We start from the raw sequence: 25,211 nt of genomic DNA on the forward strand, positions 1-25,211 counted from the left end.
TTAAAAATAACCCATTTTGTGGCTGTATTTTTATTTTTGAGGACTTTATCCCAGTTAGTCAGGCCTATGGCCTCTCTTAGTTGGCTAAATTTAGCTTTTTTCAAGTTTGGCATTTTTGTTCCTCCCTGAAGAAACACTCTTCCTGCTCTGTACAGTATTCGCTCATCCCTAACACCAACTATTGGTCTGATTGGACAGATAATCTGTTGGTGTAATAAAGGCTAATGGTAGGTTCACACCTCTGTTTAACTGATCAAGGCAGGCTGTTCCGGCAGAGAACAGCTTGCTAGAGCTCAGTGGCCTGAGGAAGAGCAGGAGCGCGAAACAGCCATTGCTACGTATCACTGCCTGTGTGATATTCGTCTTTGTCCGCCCCTGCCTGTTTTATACAACCCATATGTGTGGGATGAAATAAAAGGAAGATTTGTTAGGACTACTATAGTGAGTGGATAGGTTCACACCTGTTTAACTGATTAAGGCAGGCTGTTCCGGCAGAGAACAGCCTGCCAGAGCTCACCAAATCCGCCCTAGCCAGATACTGCCATTCACCTCTTCACCCCATAGACTAGAATGGAATCTGGCCTCCTTCCAACAAAATGCTGGCTTTCGGCCAGATAAAAACTGTTGCACACAACATTTTTTGTCTGGCTGAAAACCGGCACTTACGCCGGAAAGCGCCCGGATCTGATGATAGACAATGGAGTCCAGCAGTGAATGTGAGTATCCAGCTTTAGTGAAGTCCAGCAGGCTGTTCTCTACCGGAACAGTTAAACAGAGGTGTGAACCTACCCTAAGAAAGCAGGTAGGTTTTTAATACATGTGAATGGGATGAGTAGTTGTAATTACACTGCGCCGCCGCTGCACGAGTGCCACTACCCCTTCAAACAGCTGACCAGCAGGGGTGCTGGAAGTCGGACCCCCGCCAATCTGATGTTGATGCTGATGACAAAATCCTGTGCTTCCACCATACATGTGTACAGCACCGCTAAAGCCATGGGAGGTACACCCTGCTTCACTGCGCATGCGTCAGAAGTAGAAAGCCTGGTCCTGTTAAATGGGTTGTGCAGGATTACAAAAAGATGGCTGGTTTCTTCCAAAAACAGCCCTACACCTGTCCATGGGTAGTGTCTGGTATTGCAGCCCAGATCTATTGAAGTAAATGGGGCTGAGCTGTAATATCACACGCAGCCTGTGGACAGGTGTCGTCACGCTTCGGTGTGGGAGGGAAACACCACACCGAGCATAGGAGGGAAAGGGGAAACAGGGAATCAGGCCTGAGAACTAGGGAAGGAAGATGGACACCTCCTAGTGAAAACCATAACCAAAATCCTGACTGACTACCAGTATGAATAGACCCCAGAGGTAGGCGAGTTCATACGCAGGAATACCTAGACTCCTATCTAGCCCTATAGAACCCTGGTACTAATGGCAGGGACGAGACTACCTGTTCCTCCAAAAGGAAGGACGAACAGGAGTCTACTTCAGGCCTAATACAAATAATAGGGAAATGCAACACACAGAACCCAAACAAAATACAAAAGGGAAAGGAAAGACTTAACTCCAAAGAGGCTAAGGAAGCACCAGGAACAGCCGAGATCCAATCTCAAACAGTCCACAGGCACAGAAGCATTAAACCGCACAGCATAGTGGGAGAAACAACTATAAATAAGGAAGGTTAAAATGACCACATAAGCAACACCTGGGAGGTAAGGGGTGTGGCCATTACCAAAAACAACACAGACACTTATTGATCCACAATGAAAACCTGTCAGATCAGACCACGTGTTGCCAGTCTCACAGATCTCCTGCTACTACTCACTGTCTCCGGGACGTCTATGTCTCAGTACGTCCGTGACAGGTGTGGTGCTGTTTTTGGAAGAAAGAAGCCATCTTTTTCTAGTCCTGGATGACCCCTTTAATAACCTGCTTAATGTATATAAAGCACAAAGAAGAATCCAGCAACTGTACTGTTAAGGACACATGTACGGGAGGTCTGTCAGCTTGACCTTCGGAAATGTTATCATGAACTTTCCAGAAGTTGAGAGAAGACGCTGAGATACTGGCGAGTATCCAGATAGAGGGCAAAGTAAAATCTCATCTTACAGACCTGAGCTCTGTGAAACGTTCCCCTTGTGGTCTAAAAGCTGTCTGTAATATAAAAGTTGTCCAAATCAGACAATTTTGTCAAGATTGCCCTATAATCGAAAGGATATTACGACCTTCCAACAATCCACCAAAAGCAGATGTCAGAGTAAAGAGAAATCAGGCATGTTGGATTTCAACGTCTGATCCTTGTTTTTTTCGTCCCCATGTTAAATTTCAACATGCCTGGTCTTTGGTTTTCCTGTCCCTATGTTGGATTTCAACATGCCTGATCCTTGGTTTTCCTGTCCCTATGTTGGATTTTAACATGCCTGATCCTTGGTTTTTATGTCCCCTATGTTGGATTTCAACATGCCTGAGCCTTGGTTTTCCCTGTCCTGATGTTGGATTTCAACATGTCCGATCCGTGTTTTTTCCTGTTCTTTTGTTGGATTTCAGCATACCTGATCCTTGGTTTTCCTGTCCCTATTTTGGATTTCAACATGCCTGATCCTTGGTTTTTCTGTCCTTTTGTTGGATTTCAGCATACCTGATCCTTGGTTTTTTGTCCCTATGTTGGATTATAACATGTCCGATCCTTGGTTTTCTTTCCCTATGTAGGATTGAACATGCCTGATCCTTTGTTTTCCTGTCCCTATTTTGGATTTCAACATGCCTGATCCTTGGTTTTCCTGTCCCTATGCTGGAGTTCAACATGCCTGATCCTTGGTTTTTTGTCCCTATGTTCGATTACAACACGTCCGATCCTTGATTTTCTTTCCCTATGTTGGATTTCAACATGCCTTATCCTTGGTTTTCCTGTCCCTATGCTGGAGTTCAACATGCCTGATCCTTATTTTTTTGTCCCTATGTTCGATTACAACATGTCCGATCCTTGGTTTTCTTTCCCTATGTAGGATTTAACATGCCTGATCCTTGGTTTTCCTGTCCCTATGTAGGATTTAACATGCCTGATCCTTGGTTTTCCTGTCCCTATGTAGGATTTAACATGCCTGATCCTTGGTTTTCCTGTCCCTATGTAGGATTTAACATGCCTGATCCTTGGTTTTCCTCTCACTATTGAAATAAACTTACACCATTGGCTAAGTCATGCACATTTGTGGTGGAGTTGGGAGAAATGGCAGTCAGCAACCTTGGCAGTCATTCATGATGCCTCTTCTGCATCTTCACCAGGCCACTGGAGGTGCAGACCAGGACTATCATAGCAGGATTAGGATTTGTATAGTCGTGGCCAAAAGTTTTGAGAATGACACAAATATTAGTTTTCACAAAGTTTGCTGCTAAACTGCTTTTAGATCTTTGTTTCGGTTGTTTCTGTGATGTAGTGAAATATAATTACACGCACTTCATACGTTTCAAAGGCTTTTATCGACAATTACATGACATTTATGCAAAGAGTCAGTATTTGCAGTGTTGGCCCTTCTTTTTCAGGACCTCTGCAATTCGACTGGGCATGCTCTCAATCAACTTCTGGGCCAATTCCTGACTGATACAACCCATTCTTTCATAATCACTTCTTGGAGTTTGTCAGAATTAGTGGGTTTTTGTTTGCCCCCCCGCCTCTTGAAGATTGACCACAAGTTCTCAATGGGATTAAGATCTGGGGAGTTTCCAGGCCATGGACCCAAAATGTCAACATTTTGGTCCCCGAGCCACTTAGTTATCACACTTGCCTTATGGCACGGTGCTCCATCGTGCTGGAAAATGCATTGTTCTTCACCAAACTGTTGTTGGAAGAAGTTGCTGTTGGAGGGTGTTTTGGTACCATTCTTTATTCATGGCTGTGTTTTTGGGCAAAATTGTGAGTGAGCCCACTCCCTTGGATGAGAAGCAACCCCACACATGAATGGTCTCAGGATGCTTTACTGTTGGCATGACACAGGACTGATGGTAGCGCTCACCTTTTCTTCTCCGGACAAGCTTTTTTCATGATGCCCCAAACAATCGGAAAGAGGCTTTATCGGAGAATATGACTTTGCCCCAGTCCTCCGCAGTCCATTCACCAAACTTTCTGCAGAAGATCAATCTGTTCCTGATGTTTATTTGGGAGAGAAGTGGCTTATTTGCTGCCCTTCTTGACACCAGGCCATCTTCCAAAAGTCTTCGCCTCACTGTGTGTGCAGATGCGCTCACGCCTGCCTGCTGCCATTCCTGAGCAAGCTCTGCACTGGTGGCACTCCGATCCCGCAGCTGAATCCTCTTTAGGAGACAATCCTGGCACTTGCTGGACTTTCTTGGACGCCCTGAAGCCTTCTTAACAAGAATTGAACCTCTTTCCTTGAAGTTCTTGATGATCCTATAAATTGTTGATTGAGGTGCAATCTTAGTAGCCACAATATTCTTGCCTGTGAAGCCATTTTTATGCAACGCAATGATGGCTGCACGCGTTTCTTTGCAGGTCACCATGGTTAACAATGGAAGAACAATGATTTCAAGCATCACCCTCCTTTTAACAGGTCAAGTCTGCCATTTTAACCCAATCAGCCTGACCTAATGATCTCCAGCCTTGTGCTCGTCAACATTCTCACCTGAGTTAACAAGACGATTACTGAAATGATCTCAGCAGGTCCTTTAATGACAGCAATGAAATGCAATAGAAAGGTTTTTTGGGGATTAAGTTAATTTTCATGGCAAAGAAGGATATGCAATTCATCTGATCACTCTTCATAACATTCTGGAGTATATGCAAATTGCTATTATAAAAACTTAAGCAGCAACTTTTCCAATTTCCAATATTTATGTAATTCTCAAAACTTTTGGCCACGACTGTACATGTTCCATTCATGCTCTCATTTGTTATCTTTATATTACTAAACACGTCCTACTCCCAACACTAAACTGTTACTAAGAACTTTTTGGAAATGGATGATGTGGTCTGTAACTTTCCTTGAACCTTTCTCTGGAGATCTTATTCTTGGCAGCTTCCATCCTAGAATACTGATAATAAAATGTCAAGCAGATGTCCACCTGTGAGGCATCAAAAGTCTGCTGCAATTAAACACGTCCTGCAGCGGCACAAGGGAACAAGAAATAGGCAAAGAAGAAATTATGATGAGGAGCTCAGTCTAACCATGATTTAACGAGGAATAATCAAGACGTCAAGAAATTACATGTAACCAAATAACGAGTGTGTCCTTCACGGGAGAAGGTCATTTCAGCTTCACATTGCACTGAACTGTTTACCAAAGGAAGGGACATACCTTGCTTCAACCAAAGCCCTACATATACTACATCATTCCACATGGACACAGTATATCCTCTCAACAGCTATTGCCTCCAACCCACAAAAGAAAAACAGCGTCTTAATCGTTCTAAAAAGAAAAGTTATGCCATTTTATATTATACTTTGTATTTTCATTGCCTGTGCTTGCTTTTATTTAAAGGGGCATTCCAGGACTTTGTTATTAATGGCCATCAACATATGGTTTGTGAGGGGTCTAAGACTTTCAACCCCCTCCAATTAACTGTTTCAATGTAGCTCCGGAGCAGACTTGACACTGGGGGTCATTTACAAAGACAGGCGTTTTACGCTCGTTTTTGATTCCCCCTGCGCTGCCGGAGGAGGCTCCTAATTTATGACGAGGCACAGCACACGCTGCGTTAGAAATTAGGTGCATTCATTGGCAGTCTGTTCACTGGGAGCGAAAAATGACTCCACTCTCTGGGTGAAGTAGATTTCGCCTATTTCAAGGCATAAATGTTAGTAAATTTGCCAGGGACGATGTTTCGGCCCCTGCCACTCCCAAATGGTGAAAACGAAGGAAAAAACACCTGTGCAACAATATATTGTCGCAAAGGCATTTAAAAAGGGTCTTTCAACTTTTTTTATGCCAAAAACTGGTGTAAGGATGTTAGTAAATGACCCCCCATTGTGTAGTGGATGGAACTGGTAACTGCAGCGCTGCTCCCATTTACTTCAATGGGAGTGGTAACCCGCTGCATCCACTATACAATGGATGGAACTGTGTAATTCCGGCACCACACCTACACTCAAATAGCTGATTGGTGGGGGGTGTTGGATCTCCACCCATCAGATACTGATAGGTCATCAATAATAAAATCCTGGAATACCCCTTTAATTGTATACCTGCAAGGACTGAAAATCTGTCATGTGATAATCGCACCGCTGCTGGGCTTCTTCCTGCGTATGCCCTAGTGGTTGCAAGCAGGGACAGACTGGGAACTTAAATTGGCCCTGGAAAAAAACTAAAAGTGGTCCCATGTTGTAGGGGGGTCCAAATTGACAGAAGGCGAGACAAAAGGAAGTAGGCAGAGCCTGCAATACCATAGTGCAGAACATAATACTGCCGCCTGTTCATAGTATTAAACTGTAATATAGTCCAGGAGGGCACCTGAGGCCGCTGACCAGGTGTATACGTGCCTGATGCTCCTACATTGATTATTGCTCAGAGCATCAGATCTTTATGTTACTGGCTGGTAGCGATGAGAAGGGCTCGGGTAGACCCCTAGCATCGGCCCACTGGAAAATTTCCATGTAGGGTCTATGGCCAGTCCGCCCATGGTTTCAAGTAAAATGACACGTCTTACCCCAGAACAGCATGAAATACAAAAAAAAGTTATAAAAAAAAAAAAAAACACACTCAAACACAAGCGACTTCTGTAAAACCATGAATTCATTATCAGCTTTTTTGACAGGTTGGAAATGCTCAAGGGGGGGGGAAATACACTTAAAACACCTTTTACAAATACGATCGAGTAAAAAGATTCAAGCGGCAGAATCTCCACGGCGTCCTTGAAGATTCTCCAGCGTCACAGCCTGCGAGCAGAATAAAAGAATTTTAGTAATAGTTCCAGCATAGCCATAATAAAAAATAAATAAAAAATAAAAATAGAATATGTTACACCCATGAGCATAGGGATGGCATGTGAAGCCGACTCTGATCCTTGACGGGGCCCAAAGGCCTGTCTACCAATATTCTACATGGCACATGGTAGGTGGGGATCTCCGTTACAGGTTTTGCATTGGGGGTCCAGCAGCTACAACTATAAAGGTCCATCAGATCCAGAGGAAATAATACAAATTGGGTTACATCGGGGGAGCATGCATGGAAAATATGCTGACAGAGGGTCCAAAGCTACTACCCAACAGCCCATTGGACATTGAGTTTCCTACAATATTGTAATGGCAAGAGTCTCCGCATATCTGCCTCTAAGTTGTACTGAACCTGCTCCTTGATAAGCTCCATGACCTTTGTGTTCCTTTAAAGATATAAGGTCACCCCCCACCCACAGGATAGGGATATGTGTGGGTCCGACCACTGGGACCCCCATCTTTCACGCGACCCGAATGAATGGAGTTGTGGTTGAACGCGCTCCGCAGCTCCATTCAATCTATGGGACTGTCATAGTAGATGAAAGCTGTGCTTGGCAATCTCCTATATAGAAGAATGGAGGGGCCGCGTACTCGCTCCTTTCATTTGCAGGCTCGGGACCACCATTCTCATAATTCTGAACGGTCAGACCCCCACTTATCAGATACTTATGCCATTATTTCTTAGGACAACCCCTTAAAAGGACCAGCTGGAAGACATCCGTGGTAATACCTGTGATGTGTGACTTTAAAACAATCCATTCACTTGCTCTGTTACGGGATCCAGATCGATGTCGTAGAAGCAGGGTCTGGTGGGGAGGCCGGGCATCGTGCTCATCTATAGGACACAAGAGCTACGTCAGTCTGGTCCTGTATTTAGAGAATCCGGTGTGTTTCTACCCCAGGCTCGTATATCTTTTCAGATTAAACTGGAGATCGTTTAATATATTAGGAAATTTTATTGCAAGCAATTTCCTAATAAACACCTATAACGTGAATGGCTCCCTTAAAAGGCATCTGTCAGCAGTTTTGCACCTATGACACTGGCTGACCTGCTACTTGTACGCTTGGCAGCTGAAGGCATCTATGTTGGTCCCATGTTCATATGTGCCCACATTGCTGAGAAAAATGATGTTTTATTATATGCAAATGAGCCTCTAGGAGCAACGGGGGCGTTACCATTACACCTAGAGGCTCTGCTCTCTCTACAACTGCTGCGCCCTCCTCTGCACTTTGTTGTGCCGTTCTCTTAATATGCCTGGAAATGTATGCATAAATTGACAATTGGGCGTCACCAGTTAGGGGGTCTGTCCCCTCAAAGCCTGACATTGCCCAATCAGTGCGGACAGTGCCCCTTTGACAAGGGGAATGGTAACACCCAGTTGACAAATTTATACGCAAATATTTAGGAGGAATAACAGAGTAACAACACAAAGCAGAGGTCTAATAATGGACGCTCCAGAATTTTTATTTCAAGGGGATTCATGTCGTTACTAAAACAAAAAGTGAGGAATGGCGACAGGTCCTTAAAGTGGGTTTCCCATCAGAATGTATTATAACCCATTCTAAAAGAGAGGATGGAGGTTGTAGTCCCATTCACTAGTGAAAACCCCATTGAAATAAATGGGTACTTTGGAGACTTCACCATGGGTTGTCCAAGATTAAGAAAATAGGTTTAGAAATAAGGATTTGGCCCTAATTCAAGTGAATGGAGTGGAGCTGCAGTATCAGACACAGCCCGGTTTTACAGTAGTAAGAATTATGGGCTATTTAATCGTTTGGCCAAAATCCAAGCAGGAGACGTATCTTAAGGACTCTTCTAGCAAGATGGAAACCATTAAAGTAATTAATTGGGGAAGCAAATCCTTAATCCAATGATCTCATCTCATTTTATGCGCGCACTTCACGCTTTCCTCTGCCGGTCTCTGGCCTTAGCTGACAGACTGCATCATGGTGTGAATTATGACACATCACTGGTTTATTTTATGTCGCTGTGATTTGTAAGGGTTAAATATTTACTGGATGGAAATACAAGATGCAGAAATGGTAATAATGTACTGTCAGTCTATAAGGGGCAGACGTAAAGACATCCCATGATTAATGTAAAACAATCAGATATCATATAGTACATGACCATCTCTAACAAAGCTAGAACCAGCCCTGTACTTCACATGGCTCCAGAGATCTCCCCCCTATCTCAGCTCAGAGGGTGTCCTTTCTGCAGCTCTCTCCCCATCTCAGCTCAGGGGGGTCCTTTCTGCAGCTCTCGCCCCATCTCAGCTCAGGGGGGTCCTTTCTGCAGCTCTCTCCCTATCCCAGCTCAGTGGGGGTGTCCTTTCTGCAGCTCTCTCCCTATCTCAGCTCAGGCTCTCCCTATCTCAGCTCAGGGGGTGTCCTTTCTGCAGCTCTCTCCCTATCTCAGCTCAGAGGGTGTCCTTTCTGCAGCTCTCTCCCTATCTCAGCTCAGGGGGTGTCCTTTCTGCAGCTCTCTCCCTATCTCAGCTCAGGGGGTGTCCTTTCTGCAGCTCTCTCCCTATCTCAGCTCAGAGGGTGTCCTTTCTGCAGCTCTCTCCCTATCTCAGCTCAGGGGGTGTCCTTTCTGCAGCTCTCTCCCTATCTCAGCTCAGGGGGTGTCCTTTCTGCAGCTCTCTGTCTATCTCAGCTCAAGGGGGTCCTTTCTGCAGCTCTCTCCCCATCTCAGCTCAGGGGGGTCCTTTCTGCAGCTCTCTCCCTATCCCAGCTCAGTGGGGGTGTCCTTTCTGCAGCTCTCTCCCTATCTCAGCTCAGGGGGGTCCTTTCTGCAGCTCTCTCCCTATCTCAGCTCAGGGGGTGTCCTTTCTGCAGCTCTCTCCCTATCTCAGCTCTGGGGGTGTCCTTTCTGCAGCTCCCTCCCTTTCTCAGCTCAGTGGGGGTCCTTTCTGCAGCTCCCTCCCTTTCTCAGCTCAGTGGGGGTGTCCTTTCTGCAGCTCTCTCCCTATCTCAGCTCAGGGGGGTCCTTTCTGCAGCTCTCTCCCTATCTCAGCTCAGGGGGGTCCTTTCTGCAGCTCTCTCCCTATCTCAGCTCTGGGGGTGTCCTTTCTGCAGCTCCCTCCCTTTCTCAGCTCAGTGGGGGTCCTTTCTGCAGCTCCCTCCCTTTCTCAGCTCAGGGGGTGTCCTTTCTGCAGCTCCCTCCCTTTCTCAGCTCAGTGGGGGTCCTTTCTGCAGCTCTCTCCCTATCTCAGCTCAGAGGGTGTCCTTTCTGCAGCTCCCTCCCTTTCTCAGCTCAGGGGGTGTCCTTTCTGCAGCTCTCTCCCTATCTCATCTCAGAGGGGTCCTTTCTGCAGCTCTCTCCCTATCTCATCTCAGAGGGGTCCTTTCTGCAACTCTCTCCCTATCTCAGCTCAGGGGGGTCCTTTCTGCAGCTCTCTCCCCATCTCATCTCAGGGGGTGTGCCCTTTCTGCTGTAGCTCTTTCCCTGCAACTGCCATTGCTAAGATATGGCTGGTGGCAGTTGAAGATTTAAATTGAGCATGTGCAACCACCTCAGTGAGGTGGACAAGAGATAAGGAAAAGAACAAACAGCAGGTGGCGCTATACAGATACATCTCATCGAATAACTCAGCGGCTATACAACATTTTTAATTACATGCAATTACAAAAGTATTCAGATCCAGGTGCCGATTTGAAAAATTTGGAATTTGTTTCAAGGCACTGCCGCTTTAAAGGGGTATTCTGGCTGGAGCACCTTATCCCCTATCCCAGGGGTCAGCAACCTTCGGCGATCCAGCTGTTGTGAAACTACAATTCCCAGCATGCTCCGTTCATTTCTTTGAGAGTTCTGAGCAGGGCAAGTATGCATGCTAGAAGTTGTAGTGCCGAAGGTTGCCTACCCCTGCCCTATACTGTGGATAGGGGATAAATATTAGATTGGAGGGGGTCCTACCACCCTGTACCCTGCGGGGCCCCTCGAAATGAATGGAATGGCAGGTTGAGCACTGCCGCTCCATTCCTCTCTGTACTCCCATAGACCGGAATGGGGCTGCAGAAGGTCAGCCTGCTGTTCCATTCATTTTGAGGGGCCCCAAGGGATACCAAGGTTTCCGCTCTTGTGACTGGTGTGGACCCCAGCAGCAGGACCCCCATCTAATAGTCATAGATAACTTGCTACAACAGGAATACGCCTTCAAAGGGGTATTCGTACGTGGACGTGGTTTCTTACCGTTCCGACCAGTGGGTACAAGAACCCGGCCCCGACGCTGGCTCTTATGTCTCGGATAGGCAGGACAAAGCCTTTCGGTGCTCCTTTCAGTTCTGGGTTATGAGACAAGGACAGATGGGTCTTGGCCATACAGATTGGAAGATTTGCAAAGCCCTGGATATGGTGCAAAGAGAGGACAGATACAAAATGGCATGAAATGATCTGGTCAGCGACAATGGAGTTGTCCTGGAAACAGCAGAAGCTCCGATGAACGCGCTGTACGGGTTACATGATGCAAAGGGATGACTCACTGGCTCATCGACCTCTGGTGCTGCTTTCAGCTAATTATGTCATTATCTAAGTTAATTGTTATTATGAGGGACACATTACTGGGTAAATCACTTAACATTCATGATAGATGTCCAGCTCGCACGCTGATTAAAGGGGTATTCCGGTTACTTTAAGTTATCCCCTATCCACAGGATACCTTAGATTGTGAGCCCGGTGCACAGTGTGATGCTAATGTCTGTAAAGTGCTGCAGAATATAGTGCTATATAAGTGCGGATAATAAATAAAATAAATTCACACTACAGTATGTATTTTACTGTGATGTCCATGTTGCATCCGCTTTTTTTTTTTTGCGGGCCCATTGTAACAATGCCTATTCTTGTCCGCCTAACATGTTCTATCTTTTTTGCAGGAATGTGGAATGGACACACGGATGCGGACAGCATAGGGTGTGCTGCCCGCATTTTCTGCAGCCCCATTGAAATGAATGGGCCTGCTTCCAATCCGCAAAAAATGTGGATCAGATGCAGAACAAAAATACAGTTGTGTGTATGGGGCCTTAGATTGGTGGGGTCCTCCTACCGTTAGGACCCACACCGATCACAAGAACGGGGGCTCCGTAGCCCCCTAAAATGAATAGAGCATGCCAGTTGGGCATGCGCGCTGCCGCTCCATTCATTTCTATGAGAGTTCCGGAGATAGGTGAGCGATGTACGCGGCTATCTGCGGAACTACCATAGAAATGAATGGAGCGACCTGCTGTTCCGTTCATTGCAGGGAGGTACGGGGTCCCGTTCTTGTGATTAGTGGGGTTCCCAGTGGTAGGACCCCAACCGATCTAATAGTTATCCCCTATCCTGAATATATAGGACAACTTAATGTAACCGGAATGTCCCTTTAAGGTGGGGCCACAAGTAGGTTTTGGTGGCTTTTTTCTGCACTTTTGTGTTTTTAGTAGCTTTTTATTTTATTTATTTTTTATAAAAGGTAAAAACGCTGGCTCCAAATGTCATTTGAAGATTTATGGGAAATATGAAATGCAGGACACACAAGTACTTTTTTGCTTCTTTTCAAAGCTGCATGCTGGAGTTCTTGGCAGGGTTTTTTTAAATTATTTTTTAGACATTTTCTGTGTAGGGGAAAAACATTACGTGGACAATTTGCAAAAATACAGATGGACAAAAAAATAAAATAAAATACAGCCCCCAAAAAGATGTTGGTAAGAACTGTACATGTATGGACCCTTATAGGGTTAACCTCTGTTCATACTCACAGTATCATAATGATTTATGATGCCGCCAGTTCCTTCCTGCTCATAGCTCTACTGTACTGATATCATTGTGTGAGTACAGTACAGTGGACCTTTGGTCAGACAGGAACTCACAGCATCATAAACCGTTACAATGCTGTGAGTTCACAGAGAACTAGCATTCGGTCTGGGACATGCAGCCTTTACAAGGAGCACCTAAAGAGGATAATCCCTTTGATTCTGCTAAATACCAACTGTAGTTTCATGTCATGAAAAGCTAACCGTGCCATTGCATCTAATGATTGTCAATATGGATGCGTGTAGCATCTCACCCAGAATGCCTAGGTGAGTGACGTAAAAAGAATCCAGGAAAGGGTTGTTTCAGCAGTGTAGTTTGACGAGGCACTTTTTCAGATTGTTTAACGGCTGGATTTTTTATGGAATGGCAGAGAGGTTTGGTACTGAGACTTGCTATTCCCTCCCCTAGCCCATTTGGTAGTGAGACTTGCCATTCCCGCCCCTCTCCAGTACACTACTTCTGTTATTTTGAAAGTGCCTAGGTGAGGTAACCACTGTCACTGCCAACCCCGACCATACATACAGATCCTGAAGGTGGGCTCCGATGTGATTAAGCTCCAGGGGAAGGTTTCAAAGTGGATTCACTTTCAGCATGTGCATTCTTGACCACCACATGCAAAGAGTAGACTCACAGCCGATGCAGACCATGCATTTCTACAAAACCTGGCAATCTGTAACTCAGGGACTGCTGTGTTACGGCTATGCCATAGTATCTAGCCTTTTTTGTCTCCAGTCCTTTATAAACGGGACTAACACAACACTAGAGCAGAACAATCCAAAAGAAACAAGTTCTCATGTGGTTTCTGGATCTCCCTTCAGCAGGCAAAAGCTATTTTTTGATTGTCAATGCATGAGGACAGAGTGCAGGCTGCCATAAACAGCAACCAGTGCTGAATTTCCAGCCATGCAAGCTTATTACAGTGCAGCTTAATGAGAGCAGATGTAATCATGTAATGCATGCATAGTCATGAGACATTTCCATAGACTTGTCTGTAAGCAATACATCTGGTGCCAGAATCGGACTATTAGACAGAAATACACGGCATTGCGTAGACGCTGCTCATCTATTCCTGCTGAAGCAGCCTGTCACATACTGTTTTTGCAGTAAAAGCTTTTTCCTATGTCAACCACTGATTGACTGACATCTATTGTACCCTCACATTTGAAAAGGGTGTTCTTTGGCTGTTGCAGTGTGTATTATATAGGTATTGTAACAATGTCTTTGTAAAAGTACTGGAGGGGGTTTATATTTCACTGCAATTGCTCAGATAGGAAAGATCAGTAACAACGGCTGCTGTACACCGCTGTTTCCCCGCTTACCGCCGTGGCCTGGGCGCCGTGCTCAGCGGTGATCCTTCCGATCACCGCTGCAGTCTTGGGTTCTGTCGCTGTACTTGCTGTGGTGCTGAGGATTCCGCTCCACAGGTTCCACTCAGCCCTGGCAACAGGATGCTTGCTGGTTTCTGGTCACACTGCCCTAGGGGCGGCGCGCATCACTCCCTAGGCTGCATGAGTTGGGTCATGTGACCTCGCTGACCAACCCAGGCTCTCCTGCAGGTACTAAAGTGGCTGAGCCCCCTTCCCAGATGCCTCAGTGTCAAGGTCCTTGTGTTTGCTAAGTTCCTGATACTCACATGTGCTCCTGACTTATAATTCATTCCTGGATTCTGCTACTCGTCTGATCCCTGCCTGTTTACCTTGACTCTCCTATTGCCTGACCTGTACCTGTGGCGCCAGCCCTGACATTCTGCCTGTCTGACTACGCCTCTGCCTCATCTTTCGGTCCTGCACTGTTGCTCCTGGTAACGACCACACCTGCCTGACTACGCTTGTACTTCTGGTGCCTACTCGGGTATCTCCTGGTCTGCCTGGACCAGCTGCCTCGTGTGCCTGCCCTCCTCAAGAGGAAGCGACCTGGTGTTCCCCTCGGGAAAGTCTATCCCCACCATCAGGGGTACTGTGAAGAATCAAGGGGTACACTTAGACAACGCCCTGAGAGGAGGTGGGACATGTGGCACAGTGGGTTCACACCCACTGGTTTGTGACAAGATCAAAGCAATCCAGAAGGCTATATGGTTTCAGCAAAGTATATCTTGCTGGAACTGGTTGATTATTACTTGATTTATGGGCTGGATATTTTTTTTTTATGGTAGGTAGTATTGTTAGAGGGAACGACCATTCCACCCCACTCCAGTACAGCTATTCCCCATATCATGAGGCGTTCCCAGGTGTAGTCACTGGAATTGTTACTAGGGGATAAATAGAGGTCAGTAGTCTGTGCAAAGCCCGATTCCCCCTCTATTGAGATTTGAAGTATATGGGTGAGGTATTCTAATGTATAGTTAGTGCCCCGATGGGCAAGGTGATTTATTTTTATGTCACATACATTTGGTGGCTGAAAAGTGACTACTGATTTGTTTGATTAAAAATAAAAGTCGTTTGGACTTTTAACCCTTAAAATTTTTGAGTCTTTCATTGCCGTCCCCACCACAAGCACACGGACCCGTGACAGGATCTACCCCAGCTGGTGCAGTACATCTTAATTTACTCTCAGATGCTGCGGTCCACAGCTAAATCTGCAGATGCTACTTGCTGCAGATTCAATGCAAGTTTGACTTCTGTTGGACCTCTGTCCAGTGATCAAATAAGCTTTCGTGTCGGAATAATTTACCAGGCAATAATCTATATACTACTTACCTGTTTAGTGTAGCGCTCAGCCTTTTTCTGTGCCTCGGGGAGCAGTTCTATGTCATCGGCACCATATATCTTCTGTGCAATTATCCTGATCTTATCGGCAATAGGCAACTAGACAGAAAAAGGACACATAATGAGGACAATCTGATGCAATAAGGAGACAATATACAGTATATTAGATAAGGTTAGGCCTGAGCGATACCTCCACGTCATACAGGAATTTAAATCCGCTCGGAGCCTCGGATGCATTCTGCACGGTCCTGGCCAGATCTACTGCGCCTTTCCCACCTTCTGCCCAGTGAGTGCACTTCACAGCATCAAAAGCCCCCGCTTCCTTAGCCAGACGGCAGACCAGTTCCAGCTCCGCCTGTGTGTCGGTTCTGGAGGCAAATTTTTTAATTATTATTCCCACTTTATCTATCTACAGTATTCAGTATACAAGTCAATTACAACCTTCAGGAGTCTAACACATAGTTATAAATAAAAGTTTAAGGTCCACGAGCCAGAGCAGGCAGGCGCTAACAAGCAGTAGTTCCGGCTCTGGCAGACTAGGTCACTCCATGCATTTCCTGCAATACCACATTTCTCCTCTAGTGGCCACTCATGGTAACTTTCCCATCAAAAAGCGGTTTGCAGGAGCGGCGTCCACGCAAAGAGGGTGATAAGTGATGACACAACCCCTTTATTATCAGTATTTAACTAAAGAAACCCAATATATTTAAAGGGGTTATCCAGGATTTTCTTATTGATGGCCTATCCTAGCCTTAGGATAGGTAAACCATATCTGATTGGTGTGGGTCCGACTCCCAGGAACCCCGTCGATCAGCTCTTAGAGCAGGCCATGTCGCTCCAGTGAGCACTGCGGCTTCTTCCTAACCCAGTGATGTCATGCTCATCAGTCAAATGGCCTATGTGCAGCTCAGTGCAACAATACCAAGCGCAGGCACTATACAATGGATGGAGCTGTGTTTGGTAAGCTGCGCGGAGGTTGCGGCGCTCAACGGAGCTCTGTATCCTCTTCAAACAGCTAATTGGCGTGGGGTGACAGGATTTGGACCCCCCACCGATCAGATATTGATGATCAATATCAAAATATCAGACAATCTTCATCTCCAGTGTCAAAATATATATTAATGGTCCTTACTTGAAAGCGTTGACAGCGACGACCACCGGTACGCCAAACGTGGTGGCATTCTGGATCTGTTTATGGAGATTACTGCAGCCTTTTTCCAGTAGCTCCAAGTTCTGGGAGACCGAAAATAGATAATGAGCATTTAACCGCCAATAATTATAGTATACTAATTATCATTCAGAGAAAAATCCATCCTCGGCATTGTAAAGCTGGTCACAGAAGCCCCCCTTAATTTGGGTTATAAAATAAACTGCTTACGTACAGCACATTCCACTGGTTGTCCACAGTGCCACCCCTGCCCACTGGTTGTATGTGGTATTGCAACTCGGCCCCAATCACTTGAATATACACATTGTTTCAAATTATTATGCAAATGATATTTTTCTCTGATTTTACTAAATGGTCGATGCAAATGACAGTCAGTATAATTTTCAAGTCATCAAATGTATAACATTTTTACTTTATTGTTAGTATAAAATGCGCAGCCGCCCTCCTTTTACTTTCTATGGGCCGACGGAAATAGCCGAGCCAACGCGCGACGGCCTAATAGAAAATGAATGGAGGGCGGCTGCGCATGCGCAGTGCACCCTCCAACGCTTTCGGGGCTCCTTTCTCGCTATAGGTGCGGGTCCCAATGGGGGACCATGAAGACATATCCTAGCAATATGCCCCCATTGTCTGAGATTAGACAACCCCTTTAAATCCTGAAAAGAAGCAGACCCCCCCTTTTTTTTATGTCCCCAAGATGATATAAATGTCTTAGAAATAGGAAGGGGTCAACCTCTGGGGCAAATGGGGGTCCCCTGCCCTCCATTCCACAAGAAAGATGACTGGCGGAGGCAGAGACTGAACACAGGTCTCCGCTTGGATGCAGCAGGCTAAGGGAACCCCCTGTTCTTCAATAGGTGGAGGTCCCAGAGGTCGATATGCCAAAAACTGACAATATGGGAAAACCCCTGTACTCAATGGAGGAGGGGGTATGAAAGATTTTTTTGTGCAGGCTAAATTTGTGCAAAAACGTGTCACGTTTAAAGCTTTCCTAAAAATTAGGCCTCATGCACACGACCGTTGTGTGCATCCGTGGCCGTTGTGCCGTTTTCCGTTTTTTATCGCGGACCCATTGACTTTCAATGGGTCCGTGGAAAAATCGGAAAATGCAGCCGAGGCCGTGATCCGTGTATCCTGTCCGTCAAAAAAATATGACCTGTCCTATTTTTTTGACGGACAACGGTTCACGGACCCATTCAAGTCAATGGGTCCGTGAAAGAACACGGATGCACACAAGATTGGCATCCGTGTCCGTGATCCGTGGCCGTAGGTTGCTTTCATACAGACGGATCCGAAGATCCGTCTGCATAAAAGCTTTTTCTGATCTAAGTTTTCACTTCGTGAAAACTCATTTCCGACAGTATATTCTAACACAGAAGCGTTCCCATGGTGATGGGGACGCTTCTAGTTAGAATACACTGCAAACTTTGTACAAGACTGCCCCCTGCTGCCTGGCAGCACCCGATCTCTTACAGGGGGATATGATAGCACAATTAACCCCTTCAGGTGCGGCACCTAAAGGGGTTAATTGTACTATCATATTCCCCTGTAAGACATCACGGCTGCCAGGCAGCAGGATGCAGACCCCCCCCCCTCCCCAGTTTGAATATCGTTGGTGGCACAGTGTGCCTCCACCATCGCCCCCCCCATCCCTCCCTCTATTGTATTAAATCGTTGGTGGCACAGTGTGCCAACCACCATCGGCCCCCCTCCCTCCCTCTATTGTATTAAATCGTTGGTGGCACAGTGTGCCAACCACCATCGGCCCCCCTCCCTCTATTGTATTAAATCGTTGGTGGCACAGTGTGCCAACCACCATCGGCCCCCCTCCCTCCCTCTATTGTATTAAATCGTTGGTGGCACAGTGTGCCAACCACCATCGCACCCCCCCTCCCTCTATAGCAGTAACATTGGTGGCAGTGTGCGGTCTCAACAGTAGAAGATTCATACTTACCGGCTTGCTGCTGCGATGTCTGTGAACGGCCGGGAGCTCCTCCTACTGGTAAGTGACAGTTCTTTAGCAATGCACCGCACAGACCTTTCACTTACCAGTAGGAGGAGCTCCCGGCCGGACACAGACATCGCAGCAGCAAGCAGGTAAGTATGAATCTTCTACTGTTGAGACCGCACACTGCCACCAATGTTACTGCTATAGAGGGAGGGGGGGGGGGGCGATGGTGGTTGGCACACTGTGCCACCAACGATTTAATACAATAGAGGGAGGGAGGGGGGCCGATGGTGGTTGGCACACTGTGCCACCAACGATTTAATACAATAGAGGGAGGGAGGGGGGGCCGATGGTGGTTGGCACACTGTGCCACCAACGATTTAATACAATAGAGGGAGGGAGGGGGGCCGATGGTGGTTGGCACACTGTGCCACCAACGATTTAATACAATAGAGGGAGGGAGGGGGGGCGATGGTGGGGGCACACTGTGCCACCAACGATATTCAAACTGGGGAGGGGGGGGGGGGCTGCCCCCTGCTGCCTGGCAGCCCTGATCTCTTACAGGGGAATATGATAGTACAATTAACCCCTTTAGGTGCCGCACCTAAAGGGGTTAATTGTGCTATCATATCCCCCAGTAAGAGATCGGGTGCTGCCAGGCAGCAGGGGGCAGTCTTGTACAAAGTTTGTAGTGTATTCTAACCTGAAGCGTCCCCATCACCATGGGAACGCCTCTGTGTTAGAATATACTGTCGGATCTGAGGTTCACGAAGTAGCTCATATCCGACAGTATATTCTAACATAGAGGCGTTCCCATGGTGATGGGGACGCTTCAAGTTAAAATATACCATCGGATTGGAGAAAACTCCAATCCGATGGTATAAAAGAACTCCAGACTTTACATTGAAAGTCAATGGGGACGGATCCGTTTGAAATGGCACCATATTGTGTCAACGTCAAACGGATCCGTCCCCATTGACTTGCATTGTAATTCAGGACGGATCCGTTTGGCTCCGCACGGCCAGGCGGACACCAAAACGACTTTTTTTTCATGTCCGTGGATCCTCCAAAAATCAAGGAAGACCCACGGATGAAAAAACGGTCACGGATCACGGACCCCGTTTTTGCGGACCGTGAAAAAAAACTGTTGTGTGCATGAGGCCTTAGTCTGTGCACCGGTGAGGGGGGCGAAACCGACGCAGAATGAGATATTTAGCATTAGTTATACCAGAGCTCATTGCTGGCATAGGTTTCAGTTTCTGGCACATGAATATCCCGAACTGCACCAAATTATTGAGAGGGGTTCACCCCAAAATAATGCTGTCGCAACTTATGCCAGCATGGCATCCGAAGAAGACAGGCGTACTACATGAAGAACGCCCCTTTTTAATCTACCACTTTAAGTGCCAGATGAAGACATATTCCAAAATTCTAGAAGAATGTACTTAGAGCAAGGCCTTTACGGAAGTCATTGTAAAATAAAAATCCTAACAAAATATCATTAACAAAAATTATTTTAATTAAATTAACAAACACATGATCGCCCTGTTTTATTAGTTTATCTCTGTATAGATGTGTGCCAGTTATGCAGCTTTTTAATACTAAAGTGTCTGCACCAAAAATCTTTGCTGCAAATTGGTGCATCTAGGGCAGGCATGTCCAAACTGCGGCCCTCCAGCTGTTGCAAAACTACAACTCCCAGCATGCCCTAATAGCTGTAAGCTTCCCAGGCATGCTGGGAGTTGTAGTTTTGCAACAGCTGGAGGGCCTCAGTTTGGACATGCCTGATCTAGGGTTTCTACACTATTTTCCCCATCATGCAAGGAAGTGGATGCCTAGTGGAATGGGCAGAGATTCGCAGGAAAGGGGCGGACCTAAAATGTGCCATTTTGCACCAAAATTGTGTCAGGAGAGAAAAGTGTCTATTCCTGCACCAGATTGCTCATCCAGCCTTAGCCCCTGTGATAAGTCTGATGCAGGTCTAGACAACCGGGCCAAGCTTACACCATCTATAGGATCAGTAAATCTGGGCCTTAATGCCCAGATTTTCAAGGTGTCTTTCTTGCTGTCAGTGAATGGAAATAGCCATGATTTAATGTCAGAGTCTCTAAACTGCTCCTAACTTGATGCTGTTCTACACAGCAATAATGTATCTCCAGCAGGGCCGGATTTCATCACACAGCCGCACACTGTTCGGCACTTATGTATGCGTGAAGGACGGGCGCCAAGTTTTCCAGGTGCCGAAAAACCGTATAATCTACAACAATTACCACTAAAATATAAATAGTGGCTATGTCTCGGTCTCTTCCATGTGCAGAGCAGATTCATTTTTGCTTATTACAAGGTCGCTCTGCTATCGCAGGCAGCTGTCAGTGAAGGACACTGATGAGAAAATTGTCAAGGAAGCATCACAGCTATTTAACTGTTTGTGTGGGAGATGTTAAGATGATATAACATCGCCATTCTCATACCGTACTCTTCCTGATCACGGCCACATTGCTTGGTATTAAAGGGACAGTGTTCTATAAAGCAGTGCAGGAAAAAGCGGCATTCAGATTTCTTCTGGTTTCCAATGGAAACAGTCAGCAGTTTGTTGACAGGCAAAGCCCAGCCTGTCTATGCTCCTGTAGGAACATTAACGACCTAACTGTTTTGCCCGAGTCCAGCTCGGGCTGTGGGAAAAGTATTTAACTGTTCGGCCTGAGCCCAGCTCTGGCAGAAGGTGAAGGGGGGTAGCTGCTCATATCTCTGCTTTGGGACTGGTCTTATTTGAAAGCTGACATTCCAGGCTTTCATAAAATACAAAAATGACAGCATTAGCACAACCAGGAGATCGCACGGTTATAAAATCGAGTCAAGAATATATGCGGTAAAACCTGCTTTCACTTTCAGCTGCATTTACTGCATCCCGATTTCTAACAGTGATATCTTCCCATGTAGTGAAGATAATGCTGGTATTGTTGGAAACCTTGTAATGTCAGCTTTCAAACAATACAAAGGCCACATCTCTAGCTGCTACCTATCCAAAGATATGCGCAGCTAAAACAGTGGCCCCTCTCCCCTTAAATCTGCAAATAGTGGAATACCCCTTTACATCTAAATAACAGAGTGATCAGAGACACAATGGTTGCTAAGGATACAATGTTAACCCTGTAGCTCTCAAAAAGTGTATCCCTAGCAACCAATTGGTCTCAAATGACATCTGGACTGTCATTATACCAACAGGAAAAAAGAGGGGAAAGCAGCCTGACAGCAACTAGCCCACACCATTACCGATCATGCTCTGCATTATTAATCAGATTTTCAATAAAATAGGTGGAGAATCTCTGTAGAAACAATGTACATTTATGATGAGTGCAGTCAAAACCTACGGCAGTGTGGTAAAATTGCACGCGGTCCTGGTTTTGACGGTATCATGACTGCACAACAATTACTACCATGCCCTTACGTAAAATGCTGTGCCTTATTAATCAGATTTTCAGTAAAAATAATTACTGTGAATCTTTGTAAAAATGCTGTATATTTATGGTGAGTGCAGTCACCTAGTAAAAACTGTGTGTAAAAGAAAAGGGAAGTGTGAAGTGTAATATTGCACTCGGTCCTGGTTTTGACCGCATTCGTGACTGCACAGTAACGTCTACGTGTGGCTTTACCCCGGACATAACATTACTGTACCGTCAACTGAGTAGAAGGGCAAGTTCACACAAGTCGGATTTGCTGTGGACAATTTCCGCAGTGAATCTGCAAGAAATCCACAAAACAAAGCCGCGGACCGGGGTGCGGATTTCATGTTATGCATTTTGCTGCAGGTTATGCGAAATGTTGAAATCCGTAGTTGTGTATTTGGTTGCAAATTTTGACTTGACTTTGTCTCCACTGAATGGGGAAAATCTACAACAAATCAGTGAACAGAACTTGACCGACGTGTGGATCAGATCTGCTAAAATCATATGCATTTGCCACAGATTCTGCCTGCGCACATCCGCATGGAGAATCTGCTGAATATACTGCAAAGTCAGGAGGATACATTGTATCCCCATATGATAGGACCAAAACAGACACTTAGGTTTTCCTTGGTGCCCCCACCCCCACCAAACTGAGATGTTGGAGGCCCTGCCAAAGCTGTCATCGCCCCTCAGGTTCTGCTAAGTGGCGTTCAGGAATATTAGCATGAATCAGGGGAGGAATGCGGCGCTCATAACGGCGTGATTAGTACTTGACTCAAGCACAGAAAATGCATGGGAATAAAGCTCTTGTTTCAGGGCAAACAAAACAACAGCGGGGAAGCGTTTCAGTGCGGAACACGAGCAGATGACTAAACCTCGCTCTCCTCTATTTATAGGGCAGCAATAGGAAAAACAGCCATTAAAGGCTCACCTCTTCTGTATACTCCTTCGGCAGTGGGACTCCGGCAGTAACCTAGGAGGGAAAATGAAAAAAAAAAAAAAAAAAAGAATATATTTAGTAGCTGCCGGGATATTTATTCCTGTGGTACTTCTTCTCAAGGTGCTGAATCCATGCATACGAGACGCATCTATTGAAGGGCTATTTCCGTCTTGCGGCATTTGCCATAACATTCTGATCAGTGGGGTTCTGCTCCCGAGGGTCCTGATAATCCTGAGGGGGGCGCTACACTGGGCTGGGAGCCCTACTCATGGCCAAAGGTCAGAAAAAGGGTGACATATACCAGCACTACATTATCATCATATATTTAGGTTGCAATGCTTCTAAAATACTAAATGAAGCAATGTTGTAATGGGTCTTGAGTAAATATTTCTTAGCAAGTCTATAGCTCCTCTACAGACGTAGCGTCCATGGTTACAGAATACAAACAAATCTTCTGCAGTCTGATCCTGCAATAGTTTGCCACTGCAGACAGATTTTCCATTTTGGCGAAATCTTTTTTTTATTTTTTTTTTTAAGTCACCTAATAAGAGAATTTGTGGGGGATCACATGACTGCAGGATCTGACTACACAGAGGACTGGTTGTCTGTAACCATGGAGACGCACAGGTCTGCAGAGCAGCTGTAACCACAATGTGTTAGGCCTCATGCACACGACTGTTTTTCGGGTCCGCATCCGAGCCGCAGTTTTTGCGGCCCGGGTGTGGACCCATTCACTTCAATGGGGCCGCAAAAGATGTGGACATCACTCTGTGTGCTGTCCGCATCCGTTGCTCCGTTCCGAGGCCCCGCCCAAAAAAATGTCATGTCCTATTCTTGTCCATTTTGCGGACAAGAATAGGCATGTCTACAATGGGCCGCCCGTTCTGTTCCGCAAATTGTGGAAGGCACACGGGCAGCTTCCGTTTTTTGCAGGTCCGCGGACCACAAAAAAACGGAACGGTCGTGTGCATGAGGCCTTAGAGTTTTCTTCTAGTCTTTGCAGAGATTTTACTGTAGATGCTTCAAAGCAATCCAAACAGAAAGAGGCCACCAGAGGGAGGTATAATGTGAACTACCACAACAAATCACTATCTGAAAAACATAGGAGGTAGTAGCTTACTAAAACGTAACGTTTTAATCAATTAATTAAAATACTAGGAAGCTTTTAATTGACATCACAATAATGATAACAACAATGAAAGGTGCGTGCACACCACCACACGTTCCACAAACACAAAACAATAACAAAAATGTCAAATGGCCTCTTAGTGAGCAAACATCGAGGCCGAAATAACACGAAAGCCTTCCACTCTTCGTTAGGGCTCATTTAGACGGCCATATGCTGGCCACAAAAATGCGTATCCGATTTTTTTTTTGCAGGACAGTTCAGCATGTCCGCAAAAAAACGGATTGCATTCATTTTTTTTTTGCTGATCCATAGACTTCAATAGGGCCATGTCCTGATTTTCACTGACAAGTATAGGACATCTTTAATTTTTTTGCTGAGCCGTGCAATGGAAGAAAAGGGCCCCATAGAAGTGAATGGGACAACATCTAATCCGCAAAAAAACGGATCCGCATTTTTGCGCACAGCATACGGTCGTCTGAATGAGCCCTTATAGAAATTACCGGAAATAAAAAGAACAGTCTTACTGGTAGGCGGAAGATATCTGTGGATAGGCCATCAATACTAAACTCCAAATACTAAACTGGACGAGCCTTTTTCCTGGATATATAGCACTTACCGTTGGGCCTCCCCCATGCATCTTCAGTGCCCGCACTGTAGCTACCAGAACCACCACATGGGGGCGTAAACCAGAATATCTGCATTTGATGTTGAAAAACTTTTCCATTCCAATGTCCGCTCCAAAGCCGGCCTCAGTCACTGCAAGTCAATGGCGTAAGCAGGGTTATGATGACCTCTACATAAGCAGAACACTTGCCCAATTTGCTTGAACGTCATTCTTACCGACAAATCCTTCTGGTCCAACCAATTTTAGTGCAATTTTATCGGCCAGAATAGAGGAGTTGCCATGTGCAATGTTGGCAAAAGGTCCGGCGTGTACGAACACAGGGTTTCCCTGTCAAATATGAAATAATCCTGGTATTACAAGCGACGTAGATGCAAAAACACAAGAGTCAGCCTGAACTGTCTGACAGCGCTCACCTCCAGTGTCTGCATCAGATTGGGTTTGATTGCATCTTTCATCAAGACAGCCAGAGCCCCACTTATCCCCTGAGAAAACAGGAATCAAGTGTCAGTGGTGTCTCCAAAA

The 25,211-nt window shown here is 45.9% G+C and overlaps 1 protein-coding gene across 1 annotated transcript in view; it reads right to left on the reverse strand.

The window, feature by feature from the left end:
* Positions 1-6,719: 6,719 nt before the first annotated feature.
* The window catches only part of MTHFD1 (methylenetetrahydrofolate dehydrogenase, cyclohydrolase and formyltetrahydrofolate synthetase 1), a 58,535-nt gene continuing 40,043 nt past the window's right edge, over positions 6,720-25,211 (reverse strand). The window contains exons 19-28 of the mRNA XM_044272165.1: positions 25,103-25,171; positions 24,905-25,016; positions 24,681-24,820; positions 22,927-22,968; positions 16,566-16,666; positions 15,624-15,801; positions 15,425-15,532; positions 11,133-11,285; positions 7,668-7,772; positions 6,720-6,880 (exon numbers count right to left, since the gene is read on the reverse strand). Of these exons, the coding sequence (XP_044128100.1) occupies positions 7,683-7,772; positions 11,133-11,285; positions 15,425-15,532; positions 15,624-15,801; positions 16,566-16,666; positions 22,927-22,968; positions 24,681-24,820; positions 24,905-25,016; positions 25,103-25,171 (993 nt within the window). The 3' untranslated portion in view covers positions 6,720-6,880; positions 7,668-7,682. The remainder of the gene's footprint in view (positions 6,881-7,667; positions 7,773-11,132; positions 11,286-15,424; positions 15,533-15,623; positions 15,802-16,565; positions 16,667-22,926; positions 22,969-24,680; positions 24,821-24,904; positions 25,017-25,102; positions 25,172-25,211) is intronic.

The sequence above is a fragment of the Bufo gargarizans genome, chromosome 11, assembly GCF_014858855.1.
Source record: "Bufo gargarizans isolate SCDJY-AF-19 chromosome 11, ASM1485885v1, whole genome shotgun sequence".
NCBI classification, from domain to species: Eukaryota; Metazoa; Chordata; class Amphibia; order Anura; family Bufonidae; genus Bufo; species Bufo gargarizans.